The sequence below is a fragment of the Syzygium oleosum genome, unplaced genomic scaffold (assembly GCF_021117445.2).
Source record: "Syzygium oleosum isolate NSW1041296 unplaced genomic scaffold, Sole_v2.1 Sole_v2.02, whole genome shotgun sequence".
Taxonomy (NCBI): Eukaryota; Viridiplantae; Streptophyta; class Magnoliopsida; order Myrtales; family Myrtaceae; genus Syzygium; species Syzygium oleosum.
The window spans coordinates 11,213,933-11,238,584 of NW_026607486.1; the positions used below are offsets into that span (position 1 = coordinate 11,213,933).

The following is a 24,652-nucleotide window of genomic DNA, read 5'->3' on the forward strand; positions in this document are numbered from 1 at the left end:
ATGATTAATATCAAATTTAATTTTTGAGGTTATTGAAGATTAAGTATCCAATTTTTTTTTTATCTTTAGTGATTTTCTTTTAAGTTCTTCATTTCAATTTCAAATCACTATATCAGTTATAATTTTTCTTTACTTATTTAGACTTTAGGGTATTGTGATTATTTAGAATGCAATTAGTTATAATTAAAGTAGGTTTCGTAAATAATATAACTAGTTTTTACATTGAGTTAGTTTTGTCTGTAGTGTGATCAGTTTTTTTGTGTGTATATTTCTTGATTAATAACTATTTACTTATGTGGACATATTGACTATCTATATGTCTATAGCAATTCTTTAGTAATAGTTTAACATTTTTCGTGACTGATCCAACTGTTATGATAGTGCTTTTTTGTGATCGATGGGAATTAAAACTTGCCAATTGTTTGTAGTACTGTGTGGTAAATCTTTTCAAATCGAAAACGGTTTAAACGGGGTTGGCACCTATCCACTTTTTACTGGAATGTTCGGTTTAAAACGCCGAAGGGACACCAATTACTTACTAGGTGAATCCATCATCGCAGTTTCACTAGGTGCAGGTAGAGAAACCCAAGACCGGCCATACCCTAAATCGAGGCCCGTTCTTCACAGATTGATCAAGTTTAACCAAGAACCGAGGATAAATTGGGAAATTGAACCCGTGATTTTCGACTTGCAAACATATAAAACTGCCAAAACACTATATTTAAAATGATTCGGCAAAGGCAAGTATAGCAGTTACTCACCTTCAAGGTGCTAGCTTAGCACAATGAGGGCCGTGCTATTGGGTGGTTTTCCTTCAGGTGATCAAGAGCTTGAATCTTGCAAGTTCGAAAATCGAACTCTGAGCCAATCCGTACTGAAAAGGGCTTATATCGAGTTGGCATGTTGGTGGAGCCATGGTGACGGGTTGGGCCATTTGAGGAAGACCCTTTTAGGGTCAATTTATGGCTTTGAACCATAATGGTACGGTGGGGCCGCTACAACATTAGACTCGACACATTCGTAACCCGAACATTATATACTAGATCGTGAAATCCTATGATATCATCCAACTGGCTAGCTCGTGCAATGGGCTCTCTTCAAATCTCTCGATTAATTAGTGGTCCCAGTTTTAAGTTCTCTTTAGGGTAAGTTACCAGTGAATTGAGAAAGTTCTTTCAACGATAAAAATTAATTCCGATTATCATGACTGGAGGATCTAAACTAATGACAAATTAGTACATTTTCAACCCATTGGAGTTCGTAAACTGTTGCTTCAATTTAGATTTCCTAAATGATGTCATCGATCCTTATAAAATGTTTGTCGTGTTTTTATTTCTTTATATAATTGAAGTGGAGAAAAGATAAAGGACAAATGCTTTGATGGGCTCATCGAGGGAACCCCACATGAGCAACATATAAAAAGCCAAATGCACAAAAGGGTGAAATCTAACTCGCCTAGTGACCGAGAGCGAAGCTCGCCGGAAAAAATGGGTTCTCACAGAGGCGCATTTGTCGCAGCTTTTGAGCGGAGAGCAAGAATCGTCGGAGCTCGCTCGTGCATCTGGATTTGAATCTAACGAGCTTAGTGGACTTAGATACTTCATCACTGTGATCCTAATTACTTCTATTTTCCAGGCCGTTCGAGTATTACACCACCACACATTACAGTCTCTTTTACTCGTTGCTTTGCAAGTCCCTGGGCACCAGGAAAGCCCTTTTCTTTTTGTTTCTTTCTTCGGGTTTGGGGTAGGATTATGGGGAAATTATAACGTTTATCTCGAATATCAGTTGTCACTTTAGATTACTAATGTACCTCTCTTTTTTAGTACATATTGGTGCGATGTCTCTATTAGAGAATCGTACATTTGTTCGGTTCATTAATATGTTTTGATGCAACATACCGTGTGGATACATAAATACATATTTGGACAATTATGAAGATAGCAATCCGACGAACCAAGGTCCCAGAATTCTTATCTGTAAGAACAGGCTTTGACAAATTTAATACCTCATACGAGTTTTGAACTAGAAATTGTAGGGCTTTACCCCATGAGGAGCCCTTCCAAAAATTCTCAGTGGCCTGAGCTCAAACGCAGGCCAAAGAAGGGGTTTGGAAAAAGTTTTCAACCAGCAATAGACGCGCCTCGATTAGTACCTCGCTAATTGCGTTATTGCCCCAAGCGCAAAGATGCTTCATCATCAAGGAAATCCACGCTCTTATACAGATGATTAGACATTTCCTTGTTCCTATTGTTGGGAAAAATGTTCACGTGAAGCATAACAGGAAGAAAATGGAATAAGAGGACCGTGAGGCGTGAAAACACTCTATTTAAGGAATTATTTGTCCCACAACATTGCTAATGGTTACTGGCAAAACTCCTCCAGAATACAACAAAGTTTCGAACGAGAATACCATATAGTAATTCTGGTATTTCTCTAGGGTCCCTCAAGAGAAACAATTGGAAAAGATGGCAGTATTGTTTTGAGAAAGTAGCATAAAAAAGTAAGTGGAAACAGATTGACAAATATGAATATATACAATAGTCTTTTTGAACCGAAGGCAACCTTTCGGGAGAAGTCGCATTGTCAAAAGATGCCTTCTCAAAAGACATAATAAAATTCGGATAAAATAATAACAAAATAAAAAATAATATTTTTAATTATTTTTATTATTTCGATTTTTATAAATTCTGAAAAAATATTTTTTGAACAAATACAACTTTTCAAAGATGAAGAAGTTATGTCCAAAAAGACATAATCTTCCAAAGGTGAAGTAGTTATGTCCGAAGGGACACAATTCTTCCAAAGGTTATAAGAACGCCTAATAACCGTTAGACAAAATAATAAATTTCAAAATTAATTAATAAAAAAAAACCGCAACTCTATTGCGAACAGTCACACTGTTTTAAGAGGATAAAATCGTTATTTTATAATAATAAATTCGAAATTTAATAAATAAAAATAATAATAAATGAGGATTAGTGATAATTAAAATAATAAGCTCGCGGAAAGTGCTAAGTGCGCCAAAAACGCGCACCGGCACGCGGATATTGTGTGATCTAGCCACAGTCCATCGTCTTCAATTGAACAAGTTATAAAACATTCACACTAATATAGTGGCATACACAATCAAAACTTTTTTACGTGGGACAATGAAAAGCACTATTTTATTTATTTGACAAACAAACAACCAACAATCTTCAATGTGGGACACTTTTCATGCCACTTCCTACTCACGCTTCTCATTGTCCGCTGAGGCTCGCGCACCAAGTCATCCCCCTCTCTCTGCACTCCTTTGCATTTTCCTGCTAATAACCTGGCAACACCGGTAAATCTTCACACACGGTTGTGTATGCAAAAGACGAAAATCAAAGGTGACGCACGACCTCTAGAAAAAGAAAATAAATGGGTCACATTTTCCACGAAATTTCATTTAACCATATCTCTGATTGGTGGGTTACAAATATGAATGTCACCCACCTTAAAATTTAATTAAGTCTACATATGGTGATGTTTATAATTTTGTAATCCACCAACTAGAGGCGTGGTTGGAAGAAATATCCTTCGTCTACGGATGAAGAAATATATAGCTCGAAAGAAAAGGTAGAGATATAAATACAAGTGTATAAAAATAGTGCCAAGATAGATTTTAGGTGTTTGAAGATGGTCCATTTGTAAAAATATTGATTAATGGTATGTGATATCGATCATTTCATATAAATTTTAGGGAAAATTATTAATAAGGGCACGGAGTGCCTTCATTTTTTCAAATAAAGATTTGAAGTGGACCTTGTTTCAAATAAGGTTTGAAGTGGTCATGTAGTTTCAAAAGAAGGGCCTGACTTTCCGACTGGTCAAGGGCATTTTCGTTCTTTAAGTTTTTTGAATTTTTCCATTTTTTTTTCCATTTTTTTTTTCCATTTTAATATATTTCGATGCGTAGAAAAAGTACGCACGGAGCTTATTTATGATAAGATAAACATAATATCTAATATAATCAATCAATGATATACACTATCAAAAGAGATATATGCATAATCTTGAGAAATATGTAGAATCAAATAAACATCCTAATATCACTAACACTATGTCTAAACTAGAGTATCACCTACGTTATGAGAAAACTGACCTATCATATTGATGCTCTTTTTGATCACGAGCTTGTTTGTCTACTATTCTGTTCTGGCGCAAATTGAGCAACCGAAGCTATAGCCTATTGGGTGATTCTCGTAATAATTGGATTTTTTTTATAAAAAAAGAAAAAGAAAAAGAAGAAGACAAAAATGGTTCGTTTGGACACCTATCATATTTGCATGATTTGACTAGTGCGCACTTGGACATAGCTTACATGACTAAGCAAATTGCACGTCCACTGCCAAAGAAGTTTATCCTATAAACATGAGTATTAATGGAATACTTTTCGCCTTCGTGAAATTGAGAAATTGGCACGGAGAGATATAGCCGAATTTCGAAAACAAAAGAAAAGAAAGCGAGATGAATTTTAAGTCCGTCAAGCTCGAGATTGTTTGGGTTAGTGGCTTTTATCTCTTCTTTAAAATTGTAAACTTATGTCTTGAAAGTGACATAAATTAGATTTATTATAAGTTATGAAAGGCATAACATGGAATGATAATATTTTTTTGTCAATATGGGATAATAATATAAAAAGGACAAAGTGAAATTTGAGCATATTTGTTGCATAAACTTCTGATGGAGCATTTACTACCCTTTTGATTATTTGAAATGACATAGCAACATATTTCTTGGAAATAATTGTGAAACGTTTCGAAAAATGTTCTATGAAAGGAATTGCAAAAAGGTTATATATTCCAATTGTAAACCTGGTTATACAATGTATTATGTTGTGAAATATTATATGTTTTGGTTTGTAAAATCGATTTATGATATGGATTATGAATTTGTTTTGTGGATTTCAGGATGATGTTAATGGATTGATCCAAATGAAGTAGCTTTGAGTGGTGTGGCTAAGAAGTGTAACAACTTCATCAGTTTGAAAATGAGTAGGCAGGGATTAAGCACATGTAATTCCTTTATTCATTAATAAGTATACGTGGATGCACAGATCAGAGGGCTTCTCGCTTCAATAGCATAACAAAGGGAATAAGAATCCGAATCATTTGCAACCCGTTGAGTATGCGAGTCAAGAGTTCTGAATCGGGTATAGTCTTTTAATTGCCGCAACTTTATCAGCAAGACCTTTCAAAAAAGCTTCCCTTGTGAATTTCTTCAGGAATAACCACCATATATCTCTTGAAATTAGAAATTGCATCCAAATTTCTCTTCTTTTCTCTATGGATGAGTGTACTGAAAGTCTTAAAACTTGTCATAAAAGTACAATTAAATCCTAAAACTTTTAAAAAGTGCAATCAAATTCTAAAACTTGTCGTGAGAGTGGAATTGAATCCTAAAACTTTCAAAAAGTGCAATCAAGTCCCAAATCTTATTAAGTTGGTGCAATCAAGTTGTTCTATTAACACCGTCCAACTTGACAAACGGAAAATACTAAAAATTTTTAGGACTTGATTGCATCAATTTCACAAGTTCTAAGAGTTGATTACACTTTTTGAAACTTTCAAGACTCAATTACACTTTCGTGACAAGTTTTAGGACTTGATTGGACTTTTTGAAAGTTTTAGGATTCAATTGCACTTTTGCGATAAGTTTTACAACTTTTAGCGCACTTATACCTTTCTTTATTTGAGCAGTCTTGTGGGAACGAAAGTACCATTTTTTACGATAGAGATTACAACACCATCGAGCACTTTTGCTGTTTCTCTTGCAAGGCATTTGCGTTATACAGGTGCAAAAACGTACGGTGCTTTTAGTTGCTCTCACTGTTTGGAGCAAAAGCAGGTAATTGGTCCTCTTCAGTGTCTATTCAATCTGTCTTATCCCATGGAACCATGGTGCGGTCATTAGAGAAACTCAAGCGCGCATCTTCCTCAAATCTATTCCACTTAGTATGTCTGAAGTTTGGAATTTAGGTTAAAACCACTCTTTGCAATTTCCAGAAGAGAATATACTTTACAGAAACACTTTCCATCTAATTGTCGGCGAGTGGAGCATAGAGAAGTAGAAGAGAGGAGCTTCTCTTCGTTTGTTACTGAACATTCGGTTGTGACCAGCTATGAACTTAGTCATCGCCGACGTAATGCTAATGAAATTTTCAGCGAAGCAAAGCTTACTCATTAACAATTTGCATTCAGATGTTTCGACGTGAGGCAGCAAAGATATTGGACTATGTGGAATGCTTTCCTGATGGGTACAAGAAAGGAACTAATATAGCCAGCAATATGCTGAAGTTCGTATAGAAGGCTTTCCTGCGTGGCTGATAAATGGTGAGGCATGGGGACTTCTTGATTTGAGGTTTTCTGGCTGGTCCTAGAAGAGAGAATGGCTTTATTCCAGTCAAAAACTGTTTATAGTCTGCTTAACTAACTCAAATACTCGCCAACATCTCTGGGCATTGACTTTTCTTCTGTTGTACTTTTTTGTTTTTGTTTTTGGGTCTCACTCGTCTCTTCTAAGTACATGTGTGTGCGGTACTCACAAAATCGAACCCTATACCTAGTACTCTCTAGCCCCATCCCCTAATCCCGTTACCAGCAAAGTCGCATGCCTGTTGGCTTCTATTGTACTTCGTGATGGCGTGATTCTTCAGTTACACTATGCTGAAAGGGGCCAAAACTACTTTATTTTATCCTTTGCTGCGAAGCATCTGGAGTTGATGCTATTCATATGGGGGAAAAATGGGTTCTTGCCGAAGTGCATTCGTCGCAGTTTTTGAGTAGAGAGCAAGAATTGTCGAAGCTAGCCCGAGCATCTGGATTTGAATCTAACGAGCTTAGCGGACATAGTTAGATGCTTCATCACTGTGATCCGCATAACTTCTATTTTCCATGCCGTTCAAGTATTAAACTGCCAAACATTACACGTAGTCTGAAATGGGACTTCTCTTTTACTCGTTGCTTTACAAATCATTGGGCACCAGGTAAGTCCTTTTCTTCTTTTCTTTCTTTTTTTTTTTTCGGTTGGGGGTAGGGTGATGGGAAAATTGTAACGTTTATCTCAAATATCAATTGTCACTTTAAATTACTAATGTACCTATCTTTTTCTGTACTTATTGGTGCGATGTCTCTATGAGAGAATTGTATATTATTCGGTCCATTGATATGTTTTGATGCAACATACTGCGTGAATAAAAAAATATATATTTGGACAATTATGAAGATAGCAATCCAACGAACCAAAAGTCCCAGATTTGCAATTCTAATCTGTAAGAACAGGCTTTGACAAATCTCCTGCTATTGCAAATAAATATTACCTCATATTGCAAATGTCTTAAAACTACAAATGGCCTGAGCTCAAACCCAAGCCAACGAGGGTGTTTGGAAATAGTTTTCAACCAGCAATAGACCCGTCTCTATTAGTACCTCACTAGCTGCGTCATTGCCCCAAGCGCAAAGATGCTTAATCATTGAGGAAATCTGTGCTCTTATACAGCTGATTAGACATTTCCTTGTACCTACCCTCGATGTGGGACACTTTTCATGCCACTTCCTACCCACACTTCTCATTGGCTGCCAGGCTTCTGCACCAAGTCATCAGCCACTCTCTGCACTCCTCTCTTTAGGCATTTTCTTGCTACTAACTTGGGAACACCGGTAAATCGTTACACACGGTTGTGTATGCAAAAGTTGAAAATCAAAGGTAAGGCACGGGCCTCTAGAAAATTGAATATCCATGATGTTTGTAAGCATATGCACGTGATGAAGAAGATTTTCGACATGGTCCACTATGCCATCATCAGAAAATCTCCAACTGATTCTGCTTTCACGTATGTGCCCGGAATTGACCGGGATGAGGTTGACAGAAACAACAACAACGAGACATGGCATGGCGGGAGCAAATAGTAGTATTTATAAAAAATGCAATTCCTAGCCTAACATGATTTCTACGAATTAATTAACAACTCTAATGAATCTTCTTTTGTTTTGTTTTTCCTTCTATTTATGAAGATTAAGTTACATGCAATGCATGTAATGCAAACCTATTCCAAATTATAGCTACATGTCAATTAACATGACATGTCCTAAACATGCAATCTCTAAATGACATGTCATAGATGAGATTGAATTGATGATGTGGCATTGATGGTGACATAGCAATGACATGGTAATGATGTGGCATGTGTGATGACCAGCATAGATGACGTAGCAAGGATGATGTGGCATGATGACATACAAATGCTTTTTATGGACTTTTTTTAATAAAAATTCGAAATTAATAATTAATTAAAAGAAATTATCTAAAGTGAGATAATCCAATCCGAACTAGGAAATAAACTACATTAAATCTTAATTTTAACTTGGAAAATTATCTTAAACTATTCGATAATATCTAACATGCAATCTTGTCTAGAAAAACTATCCTAATCTAACAAGAGGTGCAATCTTTTTATATTTTTTTAAGATATGAAATCTCACCCAAATAGATGAAATATATCGAAACCACATCAAGATATTCATCGCAATTCAAAACTACAGATCAAGATAACTAAAAAGTAATATGATGTCTCGCGGTTCAAATTTATGATTATCATAATCTTCATAAGACACTCACCAGGTGCTCAATATGAAATTAAAATAATAATAATAAATGATTCGACATCTCGCGGCTCAAATTAATGATTAAAGTATTTGGCAAATAAAACCATTGATTGTTGAGATATATTGTGTTTCTTGGATGGAGTTGTAATAGAAGAGCTTCCCTTGGGACTTTCTTCTGGAATAACCACCATATATCTCTTGAAATTAGAAGTTGCATTTACCAAATTGGTATTGGAAGGCATGCATGTGCCTGATTTCTCTCTTTTTTGTTTTATGGGATAAGTGTATTGAAAGTTCTAGGACTTATAGTAAACTTATCCCTTTCTTTAGGAAAAATTTCAAATAAGGGCTCGAAGTGCTCTCATTTTCTCAAATAAGAGCCTGAAGTGGACTTTATGTCAAATAAGAGCCTTAAGAGATCATTTCAATGTCAAATAAAGACATGAAGTGATCATGGAAGTTTCAAATAAGGGCCTGACCTCGTTGGTTGCTGGTCGACTAAATATTCTGTCCGGTCAAGGGCATTTTTGTCCAAAGATAATTTTAATTTTAAATTATTTCATTTCATTTTTTTCATTTTTTTCTTTCATTTTTCTTTTTTCCGATGATGCCCGGAGAGGGCTGGGCAAGGCTAGTCTCGCCATGGGGAGGCGACCCTCGCCTTGGGTGAGCCTGTGGCCATCGAGGGTGGCCCTCGCTAGATTGGGCAAGGGCAACCCTCGCCCAGCCCTCTCCGGGAATCACAGGTGACCAGTGACCGGCCATTGGCGAAGAAGAAAGAAAAAACCAGATAAAGAAAAAAAAAAGAAAAAAAAGGAAAACAATTCAAAAAAAGGTAAATGATAAAAATGCCCTTGACCATTCGGAAAGTGAGGTCTTTCTTTGAAACTGATATAGCTACTTCAGGTTCTTACTTAAAATAAGATCCACTTCAAACTCTTATTTGAAAATATAAAGACATTTCGTGATAAATTTGAAACAAGGTCCATTTCAGATTTTTATTTAAAAAAATGAAGGCATTTATAACTTTTATTTGGAATTTTCTTTTTTCTTTATTTGAGCAATCATGCGGGAGCAGAAATACCATTTTTCACAACCGAGATTACTACACCATCCAGCACTTTTGCTGTTTCTCTTGCAAGGCATTCGCGCTCTATAGGTGCAAAAATGTACGGTGCTTTTTGATGCTCTCACTGTTTGGAGCAAAAGCAGGTCACTGGTCCTCTGCAGTACCTATTCAATCTGTCTTATCCTATGGAACCACGGTGTGGTCGTTAGAGAAACTCGAGTGCACATTTTGTTCAAATTGATCTCACTTAGGAAATATTTAAAGATGTTTGTAATTTTTAAGAACAATGAATTTCTTTCCTTGACGTATATGTTACCACGTTTATTATAATGGAAGTATTCTTTTATAAATCGAGAAAGAGACCATGAATTCTTTCCATTTGAATTTTTTTAGCCAAAAAAACAATTTTTTTAATAAAATTGTTTACACGATATCTTTAACATTGTTGTCAATATTTAAATTTAAAAAATTGCAGACCTTATTTTTTTCAATTTCAAACAAGTAAAAATTAAAAAGCTTAAATTAATCACCCAAAGGGGCATTTCAAATGTGTTTCTACCAAACGACATTTCCTCTCAAAAGTGCTTCTCAAAACAAAATTTACTAAACAGTTTTTGCATTTCCCCAAAACGTTTTAAGCTAAACTGCTTTGCATTTTTCCAAAGTTCCTTAAAAAAGCTGAACCAAACGCAGTCTTAGTATATTTGAAGTTTGGAATTTAGGTTAGAACCATACTCTTTGCAATTTACAGAAGAGGATATACTTTACAGAAACACGTTCCGCCTAATTGTCGGCGAGTATAGCATAGAGAAGTAGAAGAGAGGAGCTTCTCTTCGTTTGTTAGTGAACATGCGGTTGTGACCAGCTATAAACTCAGTAATCGCCGGCATAATGCTAATGAAATTTTCAGTGAAGCAAAGCTTACTCATTAACAATTTGCATTCAGATGTTTGGAAATGAGGCAGCAAAGATATTGGACTTTGTGGAATGCTTTCCTGATGGGTACAAGAAAGGAACTAAAATAGCCAAGCAATGTGCTGATGTTCGTATAGAAGGCCTTTTATACGCGGCTTAATAAATGGTGAGGTATGGGGATTTCCTCATTTCTGGCTTTCTGGCTCGTCCTAGAGAGAGAATGGCTTTGTTCCTAGTCAAAAACTGTTTCCAGTCTGCTTTAACTCAAATAATCGCCCGCATCTCTGTCTGGGCACCGACTTTTTCTTCTGTTGTGCTTCATGATGGCATGATCCATCAATTACAAAATGCTGAAAGGGGCCAAGATTACTGTCTTTTATCTCTGCTGCAAAGCATCTGCAGTTGATGCTTCTCTCATATGGGGGAAAGAATGGGTTCTCCCCGAGGCGCATTTGTCGCAGGTTTCGAGTCTAACGAGCTTAATGGACTTTGTTAGATGCTTCATCATTGTGATCGGCACGGCTTATATTTTCCAAGCCGTTCAAGTATTACCCTGCCACACATTACACAATGTCCGAAAACTACAAAATTATAACCTCATACCACGACCAAGATTAAGTTTTGAACTAGGATCAGGATAGTTCTGAACTAGAATTTGTAGGGCTTTAACCCGTAGGGAGCCCTTCCAGAAATTCTCGATGGCCTGAGCTCAAACCCAGGCCAAAGAGGGGGTTTGGAAATAGTTTTCAACCAGCAATAGACGCGCCTCGGTTAGTACCTCACTGGCTGAGTCATTGCCCCAAGCGCAAAGATACATAGTCATGAGGAAATCTGTGCTCTTATACAGCTGATTAGACATTTCCTTGTACTTCCTGTCGATCTGGGACACTTTTCGTGCCACTTTCTTCACGCTTCTCATTGGCTGCAGAGGCTCACACACCAAGTCATCATCCACGCTCTGCACTCCTCTCTTCAGGCATTTTCCTGCTACTGACTTGGCAACACTGGCAAATCTTCGCACACACAGTTGCGTATGCAAAAGACGAAAATCAAAGGTGAGGCACGGCATGTAGAAAATTCAATGTCTGCTCATAAGCATATGCACACGATGAAGAAGATTTTCGACACAGTCCCACTATGCCATAGTCAGAAAATCTCCACCCGATTCTGCTTTCACATATGCGCCTAGAACTGACCAGGATGAGGTTGACAAAGACGATAGCGAGACACGGTATGGTGGGTGCAGAGAGCAGTTGGGCAAGCTCGATAGACTACATTGTCCCTTTCAAAACTCAGCTTAGATGACAAAAGAAAAAGAACCCTAAGCAGATCTAATTATAATGGACACACGTACCGGATCATGGTTGCATGAGAACTCTCCTTAACAGAAGTGCAAGAGATAAGAGGCAGCAACTTTCATTTAAGCATGTAACCCGCAGCAGGTTCTATCCACGAGCATCACCATTAAACTTGATTCTTCATCCACTCATGCCTCACTCAGTCATCAAGATAACATTGCATTCTATCAGAAAGCAAAACAAACATGCAAGTGTGCGCGCACACATTCACACTCAACAGTGATCCATGCACAACGGTACATGCTCATGCGCTCATGAGCACAAGGTATGTGATCATCAAGGTTGTATGCAGATGCAAGTTTGAAAAAGATAAACTCTTTCCTCTCTCTTTTCAACTAAGCAATCACAGACCAGTTCTAATTGTATCTCATCCAACTCACAAGCTCTCCTCTGAATTAACTAGAATAGCGGCTCCTTGAGCGAGTAAGGACTTAGGGCGACCCCGTTTGGGGCGATCCAAGCTGGGGGTGGCCACAGGATCCTCAAGCGAGCAGGCGAATCTGATGCCCTCTTGATGCTGCGATCCTCCATATCGAAAACTTTGACTTTTCCCCCTGGAGTCTCGTCAAACACCGTGAAATATATGCAGTTCCCCTTGCATCCTCCGAATCCTTTCACCGACACGGAGAAGCAACTGTGATTGCCCAGAAAGAGAGCAACATCACCGAGACTCCTTATCTCATCCCATTTCCCCCAGTCTTGATTCAGCCGATAAACCTTAAAATCAGCGGCCTTTCTCACAGCGCCTGCCCGAATCCCACTAAATTGACTCTCATCGAGATATCTATCCACGACATAGAGGTCTCCGCCCGACTCCACCAGATAATTCCGGTCCCCGCCATTGCCGTCACTGCAAACAGGAAGCGAGTACTGCACGATCTCAAAAGAAGGGTCAATCCACCACACGATGCCGAACCTATCGACGGCATAAAACTGCCCTTTGTAAGCAATGACATCGTCGTACTGGCAACTCGAATCACCCATCGCATGCCAATGCTCATCCCCATGTTTCCAACACGCCAACTTCCCTTTCCCAAAAATCCCGACGACCAAAGCCTCCTCAAGAACAGCCCGTGGAGAATCCGGAAGCATGATCACCTTCCTTGCTCTCCCATAATAACTTCCTCTATTCTCGCCGATCAGACAACGTTCTACAAAAATCTCGGTGACCCTATAATCCAAAGTACACAAAACCTTAGGAAAGGTCCCACCTTTGAACAATATGGGTCGGCTCGACAGCGGATTGAAGAGCCGAACCCTGCCGCCTCGACCACTTAGGTGGTCGTCCTCATCATCTTCTGCGATCTTGATCAGCCAACCCTCACGAGACGGAGGGCACCGCGATTCGTCCTCCGGAGACGTTGGCGGTGGTGGCTCGAGGAGGTAGACCCTGCGCTGACAGATGGGGTCCCCACCAATTCTGAGCTCCAACTCTGAGACGGGAGGAATCGAGGAACGCCACGACGAACAGACGCTGCGGCATCGGACGACGTCCATGTCGGTGTCGAGCTTTTTCCTGATCATCGACCAGATCATCGACAACAGCTCCGGCGGGAGTTCCGACCACGGGACCGATCTCTCCATCGCTAGACGGTCTGGTGATCGTAGAGAGACGCGAGGGCAAATGAGTTCGAGATTTTGATCGAAGATTTTAAATTTGTACGCTGATTACAAATTTACACCAAACGCCGAAAACCCTAAATTGATACATTTGTGATAAATTTATCTTTCATTAAATTAAATTAATATCACGAAAAATTATAAATTAAGTTAACATGTGAATAGCGGAGGGACAAAATCCAAAACCGGTACATTCGTTAATTGCTAATTATCATATAACTCAGAAATTTGACAGTAAAATTTAACGGAAACTAACGAAGGATAAATTTATCGTAAATGTACTAATTTAAGATTTTTGATGATTAAAAAATTAATTTAAAATTAATTTAAGATTTTTCGAGGTATTCACCATTCCAATTAATGGCATTTTCCGCAACTTTTCAGACAAAGTAGATGGACAGCTATGTATTTTTTTTCTCAGCATTTCGTTATTAATGTGATTTAACCTCGTAACTATTTTTTATCATTCGCAATTCAAGCACTGTCAGCCACCTATTTGACTTTTTCTTCTGTTGTGCTTCATGACGGCATGATCCGTCAATTACAAAAGGCTGAAAGCGTCCAAGATTACTGTCTTTTATCTTTGCTGCGAAGCATTTGGAGTTGATGCTTCTCATATGGGGGGAAAATGGTTCTCGCCAAAGCACATTCGTCGCAGGTTTTGAGCAGAAAGCAAGAATTGTCGGAGCTTGCCCGGGCATCCGGATTTGATATTTTCCAAATTATTCATTTCTCACAAAACAAACGAAACCCAAGTTAACAAGGACCCAAGCACAATGATTTCTCATCGCCTAAGTATTTCGAAAGCATTTGTCAATAAAATCATTTTAACTTTTTAACTCTAATAACATAACAATTACACTCATTACCAAAATTTTTTAAGAAAAAGAACATATGAAATGCTTGGTAATGATTTTTTTTTTTGTTTTTTGTGTTTCCAAGATAAGGTAGCATGTAGAGTTATAGTGGCATTACTACGTGGAAAAGCATTTTTGTGTTATGCTCACTTTTGGGTCGGCAAGCACTATGTTCTTATTCTTAGATTAATATCTTTTGCCCAAATCTTTTTTCTTAAAAAATGCGGTTACATTTTTCAAATGGAAATGTTTGGTTTTACACGTGTCGAGGCATCCCTATTTTTCTTTTGTTTTCTTTCGGCTTTCTCTTGGTTTTCCCGTTTGACCCGATCATGTAATGTGAGAGACACAATATGAGAAAACAACGACTCTGAGGCGGCCGAATGAAGAAGTTTGGGTTGATATGATGATATCAGCATGACACCTCGTCTCATTCATCATGCTAGGGTTTCCCCAGGTAATGTTCTTGCCCTCATTTCTCGGAAACAATGGTTCATCATGATGTGATCTTCGTGCAATGTCGATTAGTTCGCATATATGTCGTGCACGAAACGCATATTTCCCAAGAGATATGCCAATTTCGTTGTCGAAAATCCAGGTTGCGTGAAGCATATAATTTGAAGGTTAGTAATGCAACAGTAAACGAAGGGCTTAAGAAAGGAATTGAGAAAAGCTATGCTAGACCCGTTTCGCAATAAGAACGAGTAGAGGCAATACCTTTTCTTGATGGGTTATTCATTTCTTTTCTTAGAGAGAGAGAGTGTGTGCGTGTCTGCGCGTGCATGTGTGCATGTGTGTGTAGTCATAAGACCAGTACTAGGTGGCCGATAGTGGACATTGCCGGCCACCTCAGCCGGCATAATCTCGAGCAAGGTTGAAGCAGGCCAAAGTCAAAGATGTTGGCGTGGGGTGCAAAAGTCTTTGTGTTATATTCTTCACATAGATTGTCCGAGTTGTGTCCCTCTTTAGAAATTCTATCACTGCACAGTACTAACATGATGCCTTCAGTCCCCAAAAAGCAAATACTTTGCTAGGACTTGGCTAACACAATTAGTTCAAGAGATCGAGTCCAGACAAGAAATTACCTAAAAGTTGATCAATAATCGCACGAATCAAGTCAAGGGATGGGGTTACCTAAAAATTGATTGATAATGATAAGAAATGACAAAGAGAGGTTAGGTTGGATTACTAGTACAAAAGCATTCCATTCGTTTTTCAATTATCGAGCTAGATTGATAATGTAGTCAAAAGTATGCGTCATCAAGCAACATTAACTATATATGATGGGCAAAGAAAGACAGAACTACATTTACTTGCCAAACAAGTCAAGGGAGAGAGAGAGGGGGCACCATAATACATCGACATATAATACGATTTTTCCACAAACAATACGGTGTGGCTCTAGTCTAGCTGTTGTTGTTAGAGATAGAGATCGATGACGGCACTACGACAACTTATGTAAATAAATTGAAGCTATTTAATAGCGGTAAATATAAAATGTCCATAAAGTTGAGAAGAAAATAGTAACAGTTCGCCTAAAGTGGTTAGGCTGGCATACTTGTCCAAACAAATATTTTTTGACAATATATAAATAAATAAGGTAAAAATTAAGAAAAAAAAAGAAAGAAAAGAAAGTATGATTGAAGTAACGCTCGCGCTTTCTTCTGTCAAAAAAATTAATGAATATATGTTTTTAATGTGGAGATCAGATTTTTTTTTTTTGTCGTTAATGGCAATGTGTTAAGACAAAAATACATTAAAGCACTGACTATGAAGACAAGGTGTCTCCTCATAAGTTAGTCTTGATGGCTAAACGTGATCAGCAAGTCTTAATTACTTTCAAATATAAGTGAGCCGAGGCTCCGTTTATTTCATGGAAAATGAATAATTTGAAAAATATTTTCTTTGCAATAATTGCTTGAAATGATTAGTCAATGGAAAATATTTTTCGTGGATGATGAAAATATTTTTCGTTCATTTATTTTTATGAGACACAAGAAATCGTTTTAGGAAAATATTTTCTAAATTATTCATTTTTCGCGAAACAAACGGGGCTTTAATTTTTTTCCACAAGAAAATAATAACAACATGCACCCTCTTTGCATGGATAATGCCCATGATAGTTATAATAAGAACTTTTTCTACATGGTGTTCGATTTCTTCACCTCATTCTCGAAATTGAATTTTTTTCTACAATTTGTAAGCTCTGTGTCGCTAGTCCAATGCTAGTGTAGGGTTTGATTCCCTAATTCCTTCATCACCTGATTTTTTTCTCGTAATTTTTTGAGGAAAATAAAATGAGATTATATGTAAGCAAACTGAAGAGGGAAATTTTCCTATATGATAGATAACATGAGAAGTAAAAAAGTATAATAAATCACAAAAAAATTATTGTACTTAAGTTGGGGAAAAAAGAGAAGAAGAACGTGTCAGGCAGTCAAAAATTAAGAGAAGTTATTATTTTCTCTAGTTAAATTAACTATGCAATACCTATCCATCGCATATTGGTCTCCACACAATTAACATGTTATAAGGAGTGAAAATTGTATAAACTTTAGTAATCTGGCCAAACTTAATGAACTATACCTTATTGAAATTAGGTATTTCAGTACAACTTGAGCATTTATGCGATCCGTGATTGATTAGGTAGAATGTCACGCGGCATGAAATTTCCCCCTCCAACTGGAAGATTGGAAGGTTAGCTATACTAACTTGTCGTGCTAATGGAGTGTGAGGTCCGAAATACATCAGCATACCAGGACTTCATTTGTTTCACCGAAAATGAATGATTTGCAAAATATTTTTCTAAAAGTGATCGCTTGGATTGCTTGAAATAATTAGTCAATGAAATACATTTCAATTATCAATAATAATTTATGTCTAGATATTTTCTTGGATAATGAAAAAAATTTTGTTCGTTCAATTTTTTTAACGATATAAGTGTACATTTTTTGGAAAATGTTTTCCAAATTATTCATTTCTGCGAAACAAACGGAGCCCAAGTTAAGAAGCACCGAAGCACAATACTTTCCAATCGCCTAAGTATTTCAAAAGCACTTGTTGATAAAATCATTTTAATTTCTTAACTCTAATATAGTAACAACTTCACTAATCACCAAACTTAAAAAAAAACATATAAAATACGTAGCAATGATTTTTTTTTTGTTTCCAAGAGAAGGTGACGTGTAAAGTTACAGTGGCATTATTGCGTGGAAAAGCATTTTTGTGTTATGCTTACTTTTGGGTCAGAAAGCACTATGTAGTATGTACTTAGTATTCTTAGATTAATTTCTTTTGTCCAAATCTTTTTTCTTAAAAATATGGTTACATTTTTGAAATGGAAATGTTTGGTGTGACACTTCTCGATTTTCCTTTTCTTTTTTTGGCTTTTTCTAGGTTTTTCCATTTGACTCGATCATATAATGTGAGAGATATATAATACCATAAATCAACGACTTTGAAGCAGCCAATAGAAGACTTTGGGTTGATATGATGATATCAGCACGATAGCCCATCTCATTCGTCATGCTGGGGTTTCTCCAGCAAATGTTCTTGCCGTCATTTCTTGGAAACGTTGATTAATTATGATATGATACTCGTGCAATGTCGTTTTGTGCGGATATAGGTCGCGCGTGTACGAAACGCATATTTCCCAAGAGATATGCCAATCTCGTTGTCGAAAATCCACGTTGCATGACGCATATAATTTGAATATTAGTAATGCAACATTAAACGAAGGGCTTAAGAAAGGAATTGGGAAATGCTGTGCTAGCTAGACCCGTTTCGCAATAAGAATGAGTACAAACAATACCTTCTCTTGATGGGTTATTCATTTCTTTTCTTAGAGAGAGTGTGTGTGTCTGCGCCCGCGTATCCGTACATGTGTGTATTCATAAGATAAGTACTAGGTGGCCGATAGCATATATTGTTGCCCACCTCGGCCAGCGTCATCTTGAGCCAGGTCGAAGCAGGCGAAAGTCAAAGAAGTTGGCATGGGGTACAAAGGCCTTGTGTTATATTCTTCACATAAATAAAGTTTGGATGTGAGTGCATCTATCTGAGTTATGTCTCTCTCTAGAAATTCTATCACTGCACAGTATTAAGATGATGCCTTCAATCCCGAAAAGGCGAATACTCTGCACGGATGTGGCTTGCATGATCAAATCAAGAGATCGTATCCAGGCAAGAAATTACCTAGAAGTTGATCAATAATCGCATGAATAAAGTCAAGGGGTGGGGTTACCAAAAAATTGAACGATAATGATAAGAAATGACGAATGGAGGTTAGGTTCGAACACCAGTACAAAGGCATTTGATTCACTTTTAAAAATTGAGCTGGATTGATAACGTAGTTAAAAAGTGTGTTTCATTAGGCAACATTAACTATATGATGGGCAAACGAAACTAAAGAAGGGAGTTTTCGCTCCTACGGGAGCTTTCGCAGCTTGTCTCCATCTTGTGGGGCAAGCTCCACGGATGCGTTTCTTATTTTAACATGACGGTGTCCGGATGCCTTGCACACTCAATGTCCCTTGTATCTTTATCTTCCCCAAGAAAAGAGAATATCCTTTACATCCCAATAATCCCGAGAACTGGACGAGAATTAGATGGAGTATTGATAAGAAATGACTAATAGAGGTTAGGTTGGAATACTAGTACAAAAGCATTGATTTGTTTTTAAAAAATTGAGGTAAATCGATAATGTAGTCCAATCCAAAGTATGCTGCTATTAGAGATAGAGATTGATGATTAAGTTGCGATAGCTTAGTTAAATAAATCAAAGCTATTTGATAGTGGTAAATTTAAAATGTCCATAAAGTTAGTGTTTAGGTTGGCATACATGTTCAAACAAATAGTTTTGACAACATATAAATAAATAAGCGAAAAATTAAGGTTAAAAAAAAAAGTATGATCGAAGTAATGCCTGAATACAAGAAGAAGAAGAAGTAATGCTCGCGCTTTCTTATGTTAAAACAAATGTTTTTACTGTGGAGATCAGATTGTTTTTTTTGGTCGTCAATGGCTACGTGTTAAGACAAAAATACATTAAAATGATTATAGACAGAGATTGTAAGTGTCAGGATTTGATTCCGCCGCACGATTTTTGAGGTAGAGAGAGGTTTCGTGTTCCAAGCCATCATGCAGTGACAATTATATGCCAAGTAAGACACATTTCAATAAACTGTAATTTCAAGTATTAGATCTATAAGGTCCTATAGTCCATGATAAAGGGTAGGACTAGATAAGAGATAGTATATGTCGTATATGTGGCATCCCACGTTACATTATAAGCTTCTTATATGATTGATTTGACTCAGGCTTTTAGGAGCAATAATTATATACACATAATTATGGAAAAAATTGTTCAAAAATTCTAAAAATATTATACAGTGGTTAATTCAGTCTAAACAATTATATTTAGCTAACTTAGTCATAAACTAAGATCTTTCAAGCCAAATGACATAGATGCCGACCATTCTACGTAGCACAGTCGGTGTTGACATGATTGTCATTGATGTGGATAATTTTTTTCTTTTTTTCAAAATGTTTTGAACTTTTCATAATTTTTTTTATCTTTTATTGTCTTTTCTTTTTTGCCTTATTTTTTTTCCACTGTTCATCTTCACAAAATGGCCGACGGGGTTCACCCGGGCCTCGGCAATGGCTGGCCACCCAGTAATTGTAATATTACTTATATCACAACCTCGAATTAATATTATGCGGCGGAAAGCCATTTTTGTGTTATGCTTACCGTTTGGGTCAGAAAGCACTATACTGCTTATACTAAGTTAATTTCTCTTGCCCAAATACACTTTTTCTTGAAAATGTAATTACGTTTTTCAAATGGAAATGTTAGGTGCGACACATCTCTAGGCGTCCGTCCAAGTTCGAGTTTTCTAAGTTTTCCTATTTGACTGGATCATACAATGTGACTGAGAGAGATATGATATGAAAGAACGACGACTTTGAGGTGGCCAGTAGAAGAATTTGGGTTGATTTTGATGATATTGATATCTTTGATTTCGAGATGACGGAAGTATAGTGACGAAAAAACAAAAGGGTCAGCATAATGGATCATCTCGTTCGTCATGCTAGGGTTTTTCTCCGGCTAATGTTCTTGCCTACTTTCCTTCAAAACAGTGATTTAATTACGATATGATTCTCGTGCAATGTCGTTTGATGCGCATGTATGTCGTGTGCGAAACGCAAACTTTTCCCAAGAGACGTGCCGATTTTTGGTCGTAATACAAGTTGCATGAAATGTAAATATATACTTTTGGGTCATGGGATGATTTCTACACGAGAAATTACCTAGAAATCGATCGATAACGTGATAAGAACCAATGGATAGAGGTTAGGTTGGAATACTTGTGGAAATGCATATGATTTGTGTTGAAAACATTGAGCTAGATGGAACATGTAAGCTGTTAGACATATATTTAAGATATTTTGTGATTTTGTATATTTCCCTTGATTGGTCCCGATTGATTGTACCTAAAACTTTGTTACTTTAGATAGTCGTCATGTAAGGCCTATATATAGGCTCATGTATTCTTCACTTGGTATTAAATAGAATATTGCATCTTTCTGTTTCACAACTCTCAACTTGGTATCAGGGGCATCGTCATTAATTAGTCTAATAACATTAAATAGATGATGGGCAAAGGAAAAAGAAGTGCATTTACTTGCCAGACAAGTTGCACCATAATGAAACAAAAGAAGAAGCGGATAGAACGAATTTAAAAGAGAACTATATGTTTCTTTTTCATATGCGTGCGTGAGAGAGAGAATGCTTCCACGTATGGCATGGCCATGTGCCACGTAGGAGGGGCTGTTGTGGCTGTGTGCCACGTAGGAGGGGCAACAATAACTGAATCGTTACATTAGCGATTTCCAGCAAAAATTGACGAGAAAGATTATATTGAAATTTTGCTCAAAAATTAAGATTAAATTGGCAAAATTGAAAAATGTAGGACTAAGTTGATATCCGTAAATATGTTTAGAACTGATTGGGTAATTTTCCCAATATGCCATTGACTCGACAAATAACTCGCGCAATAAAATTTGACAAAAACAAACTTTATTGCTCTAGAGGAATCTTTTTGACAAGATATAATTAAATCAGCTGAAAAGTAAAAATAAAAATAAAATGAACAAAGTAATGCTCGCGTAAACACTATTGCTCTAGAAAGCACGCACGATATGTTGATGCCTGTTGACACAAAGATGCTTCCTTATTTTCTATTTAAAAAGCTGTCATTGTGTTTAGTCAAAATATATAGGACTAAATTGATTAAATTGTGGATTTAGGATTAAATTGATTGCCGTATAATTGATTTTTAACTTTTTGAACAATTTTTCCTATAAACATTCAGCGAATAAACATACCTCTACCTATAGATGTCCCGAGAGTAAGTTTTAGATGAGGTACGTATGTATTCACTTAATGGGCGTCTTCAATTGTAGAACGCGGGAACACACAAGCAACTCCTCAAGTGGTATTTGGTGTCTTCTAGTTTATGCTTTATGAAACTTCAACAAAAAGCCTTGATTGATGGAGAATATGTATATAAACACTTTTTACCATTAAGAGAGCCTTATCTAGATTAATAAATTTTACCTATAAATAGGAAGCTTAACCCAGTAATTTTAACATTACTTATTTCACAAACTCGAATTAATATTACGTGGAAAGCCATTTTTGTGTTATGCTTACCTTTTGGGTCAAAGAGCACTATAATGCTTGTACTGAGTTAATTTCTCTTGTCCAAATATTTTTTCTCTTGAAAATGTAATTACGTTTTTCAAATGGAAATGTTAGGTGCGACACGTCTCTAAGCATCCGTCCAAGTTCAAATTTCCTAAGTTTTCCTATTTGACTATTTAAGGAGCTTTCTCACTATTTTCTAACCCAGTATGTGAACGTTGAAAGTAAAGCATGCACTCACATCATTTAGTATTAACAATTCGGATCAGAATTTTCAGTTTACTTAGAAAGCATCTAGGCTCTTTACTATGCCTAAAAATTGGCCGCCCTGCTAAGTTCCCCCTTCTCTTATCCATGGCTTCTTTGTTGTATACATGATAAAGTTGTGGAGTGTAAACTCACAGGGATGTTGACCTATTTAATCTGACTGGACCTATCTATGCTGATCTAAGAATTTTTCTGTTGTATATTTACTTTCTCAACTTTTGGTCTCTTTACTTCTGGTTTTGTATTCTTTTTATATCCATTAATTACTTGTTGCAGAATGACTGCTTCCGTGGTAGTTGTTGTTATTGGTGAATGCATCTTTTTCTCCAATTTGACTGTCATTCCACATTTCAGGATAAGATACGTACGTTTATTACTTTTCTCTTCTATGTGCATATAGGGTCTAACCATGGAGGAGCGTGAGAATATTCATCCAGAGGCTAGGCCATTTGGAAGAAAGGTTTAAGAAGTTCATCGTCAAGGTTTGAGGGAAGGCGCATCCCTTGTAGAAGTGGTTTGTATCATTTACTTTGTATAATTGTGCGATAAGCATGATACACCGTGTTGAAGTTTTATCTGCTCGTTACATCCTCACAATGATGTTCAGATTATTCTCCATTCAAAAGTTTCTCTTTGTCCTTTATCTTTCATTGAAATTATCCTTGTCCCGGTACTTCTTCCTAGCATTGACAAGCCTGGAAGATGATTGAGATTGAGCAATGGAGGATATCAAGCAAGATCACCCTTATTGTATCTTTCAGGGCCAATTCTGCTTTCCTGTTGGAAATTTCCTACTTTCTCCCAAAGTTCTATGTCAACGTCGTCCTTTAACATTACAGGAGATTGTCCATCATAAAGATTGCAATTCTCATACATATGGATTTTCTCTTCATGAAAATATCTATCTTTTGACAATTGATTTGCATTATTGTGGCTGTTCTTCTCAAGATCCTAGGTACCTTGTGCTTGCCAGGTGCGAGAAGTCAAGCCTGATGTGCTACTTGGATTATCTGCAGTTGGGGGCCTTTTTTCGAAAGAGGTACATAACTTTTTGCCTTATAGATTAGTTTCCCAGGTTATATCTAGACATATGCTCATAAGAACAATAGCAGAAATACACTGAAACTAAAGCCGTGTAAATTTTTCAACTCTATAGTAGGAAGACAGAGTCTTAGGTTGCATATGTGATAATTTCTGATTTGTATTTCACGTAGAAAGCAATCTCTATGACATGCTCATGGATTTAAGTCATGTCACAAGACACCGGGAATCCACATTGTATGTAGAGGTCTTAGCCATTTCAGGTCAAAATATCTGATTTGTCTAATCATTTGATTGCAGAAGAGAAAAATTGGAACTCTTATGTCATATTTAACGGTACTAATAGTTTTTTATCCTATATCTATGTGCAGATGCAATGATTTCTTTTGATATAATGAGAATCTTAGAGGAGAGACGCTGGAATGGAACTCCTGTATGCCGACTGATCATTCATCGACAAAATCAAGATACACATCAGTAACTTCAAGGTCGTCTTTGGCAAGAGATATTAATCTCATGTGAAAATATTACATGACGACAAAAAGGTCGGTACTTGTACTGGTGTTTGTTTCTTTTGGTCAAAAAGTCTGAGGTACGTAGTTTATCAATGCAACCGTGCATAAGAATGAATTTTTATTTCTAATAGCCACAGATTTCATTATTTGCACTTTAACTTATCTGTTGTGGAGGGTAGGAAGTAGTCAAAATAAATTGATAGATTAGTTCTTCCATCTTAGTGGATAGATGCTTCATTACTGTGATCATCATGACTTCTATTTTCCAAGCCGTTCAAGTATTACACTGCCACACATTACACAATGTCTGAAAACCACAACAGCTTCTCTAAGACAAAAGCTGGACCAAGGTCCGCTTTACCCCCATTCTCGATTGCCTGAGCTCAAAACCCAAGCCAAAGAGGGGGTTTGGAAATAGTTTTCAACCAGGATTAGACATGCCTCGGTTAGTACCTCACTGGCTGCATCATTGCCCAAAGCGCAAAGATGCTTAGACAATGAGGAAATCCGTGCTCTTATACAGCTTATTAGTCATTTCCTTCTTCCTACCGTCGATGTAGGACACCACTTCCTCACCCTTCTCATTGGCTGATGCAAAACTCAAAAATCAAAGGTGAGGCACGGCCTCCAGAAAATTGAATATCAATGATGTTCGTAGCATATGCACATGAT

The 24,652-nt window shown here is 37.0% G+C and overlaps 1 protein-coding gene, 3 non-coding genes and 1 pseudogene across 5 annotated transcripts; all 5 read right to left on the reverse strand.

Moving 5' to 3' along the window:
• Positions 1-2,038: 2,038 nt before the first annotated feature.
• LOC115681590 (U4 spliceosomal RNA) lies at positions 2,039-2,190 on the reverse strand. The gene has a single exon (XR_004005803.1). It is a non-coding gene; the product is annotated as a U4 spliceosomal RNA (small nuclear RNA).
• A 5,156-nt stretch (positions 2,191-7,346) lies between these two features.
• LOC115681591 (U4 spliceosomal RNA) lies at positions 7,347-7,489 on the reverse strand (annotated as a pseudogene).
• Positions 7,490-10,602: 3,113 nt separating this feature from the next.
• Positions 10,603-13,617, reverse strand: LOC115681487 (putative F-box protein At1g65770). Of its 2 annotated transcripts, XR_008815908.1 has the most exons (3): positions 12,353-13,617; positions 11,393-11,627; positions 10,603-11,167 (listed from the first exon to the last, which is right to left on the reverse strand). XR_008815908.1 is itself a non-coding variant. In XM_030605451.2 (2 exons), exon 1 carries the CDS (start codon positions 13,554-13,556, stop codon positions 12,372-12,374), a length of 1,185 nt encoding a protein of 394 aa, XP_030461311.1. In that variant the 5' UTR covers positions 13,557-13,617; the 3' UTR covers positions 10,603-11,627; positions 12,353-12,371. The 2 variants fall into 2 exon arrangements, 1 of the variants encoding a protein (XP_030461311.1); XM_030605451.2 differs by having other exon boundaries at positions 10,603-11,627.
• On the reverse strand, positions 11,276-11,427 carry LOC115681589 (U4 spliceosomal RNA). The gene has a single exon (XR_004005802.1). It is a non-coding gene; the product is annotated as a U4 spliceosomal RNA (small nuclear RNA).
• A 10,705-nt stretch (positions 13,618-24,322) lies between the features above and the next one.
• Positions 24,323-24,468, reverse strand: LOC115681592 (U4 spliceosomal RNA). The gene has a single exon (XR_004005805.1). It is a non-coding gene; the product is annotated as a U4 spliceosomal RNA (small nuclear RNA).
• Positions 24,469-24,652: the final 184 nt, after the last annotated feature.

What these genes read in the sequence shown, in the direction of transcription:
- LOC115681487 (XM_030605451.2), bottom strand. Translation starts at nt 13,556, where the DNA reads ATGGAGAGATCGGTCCCGTGGTCGGAACTCCCGCCGGAGCTGTTGTCG.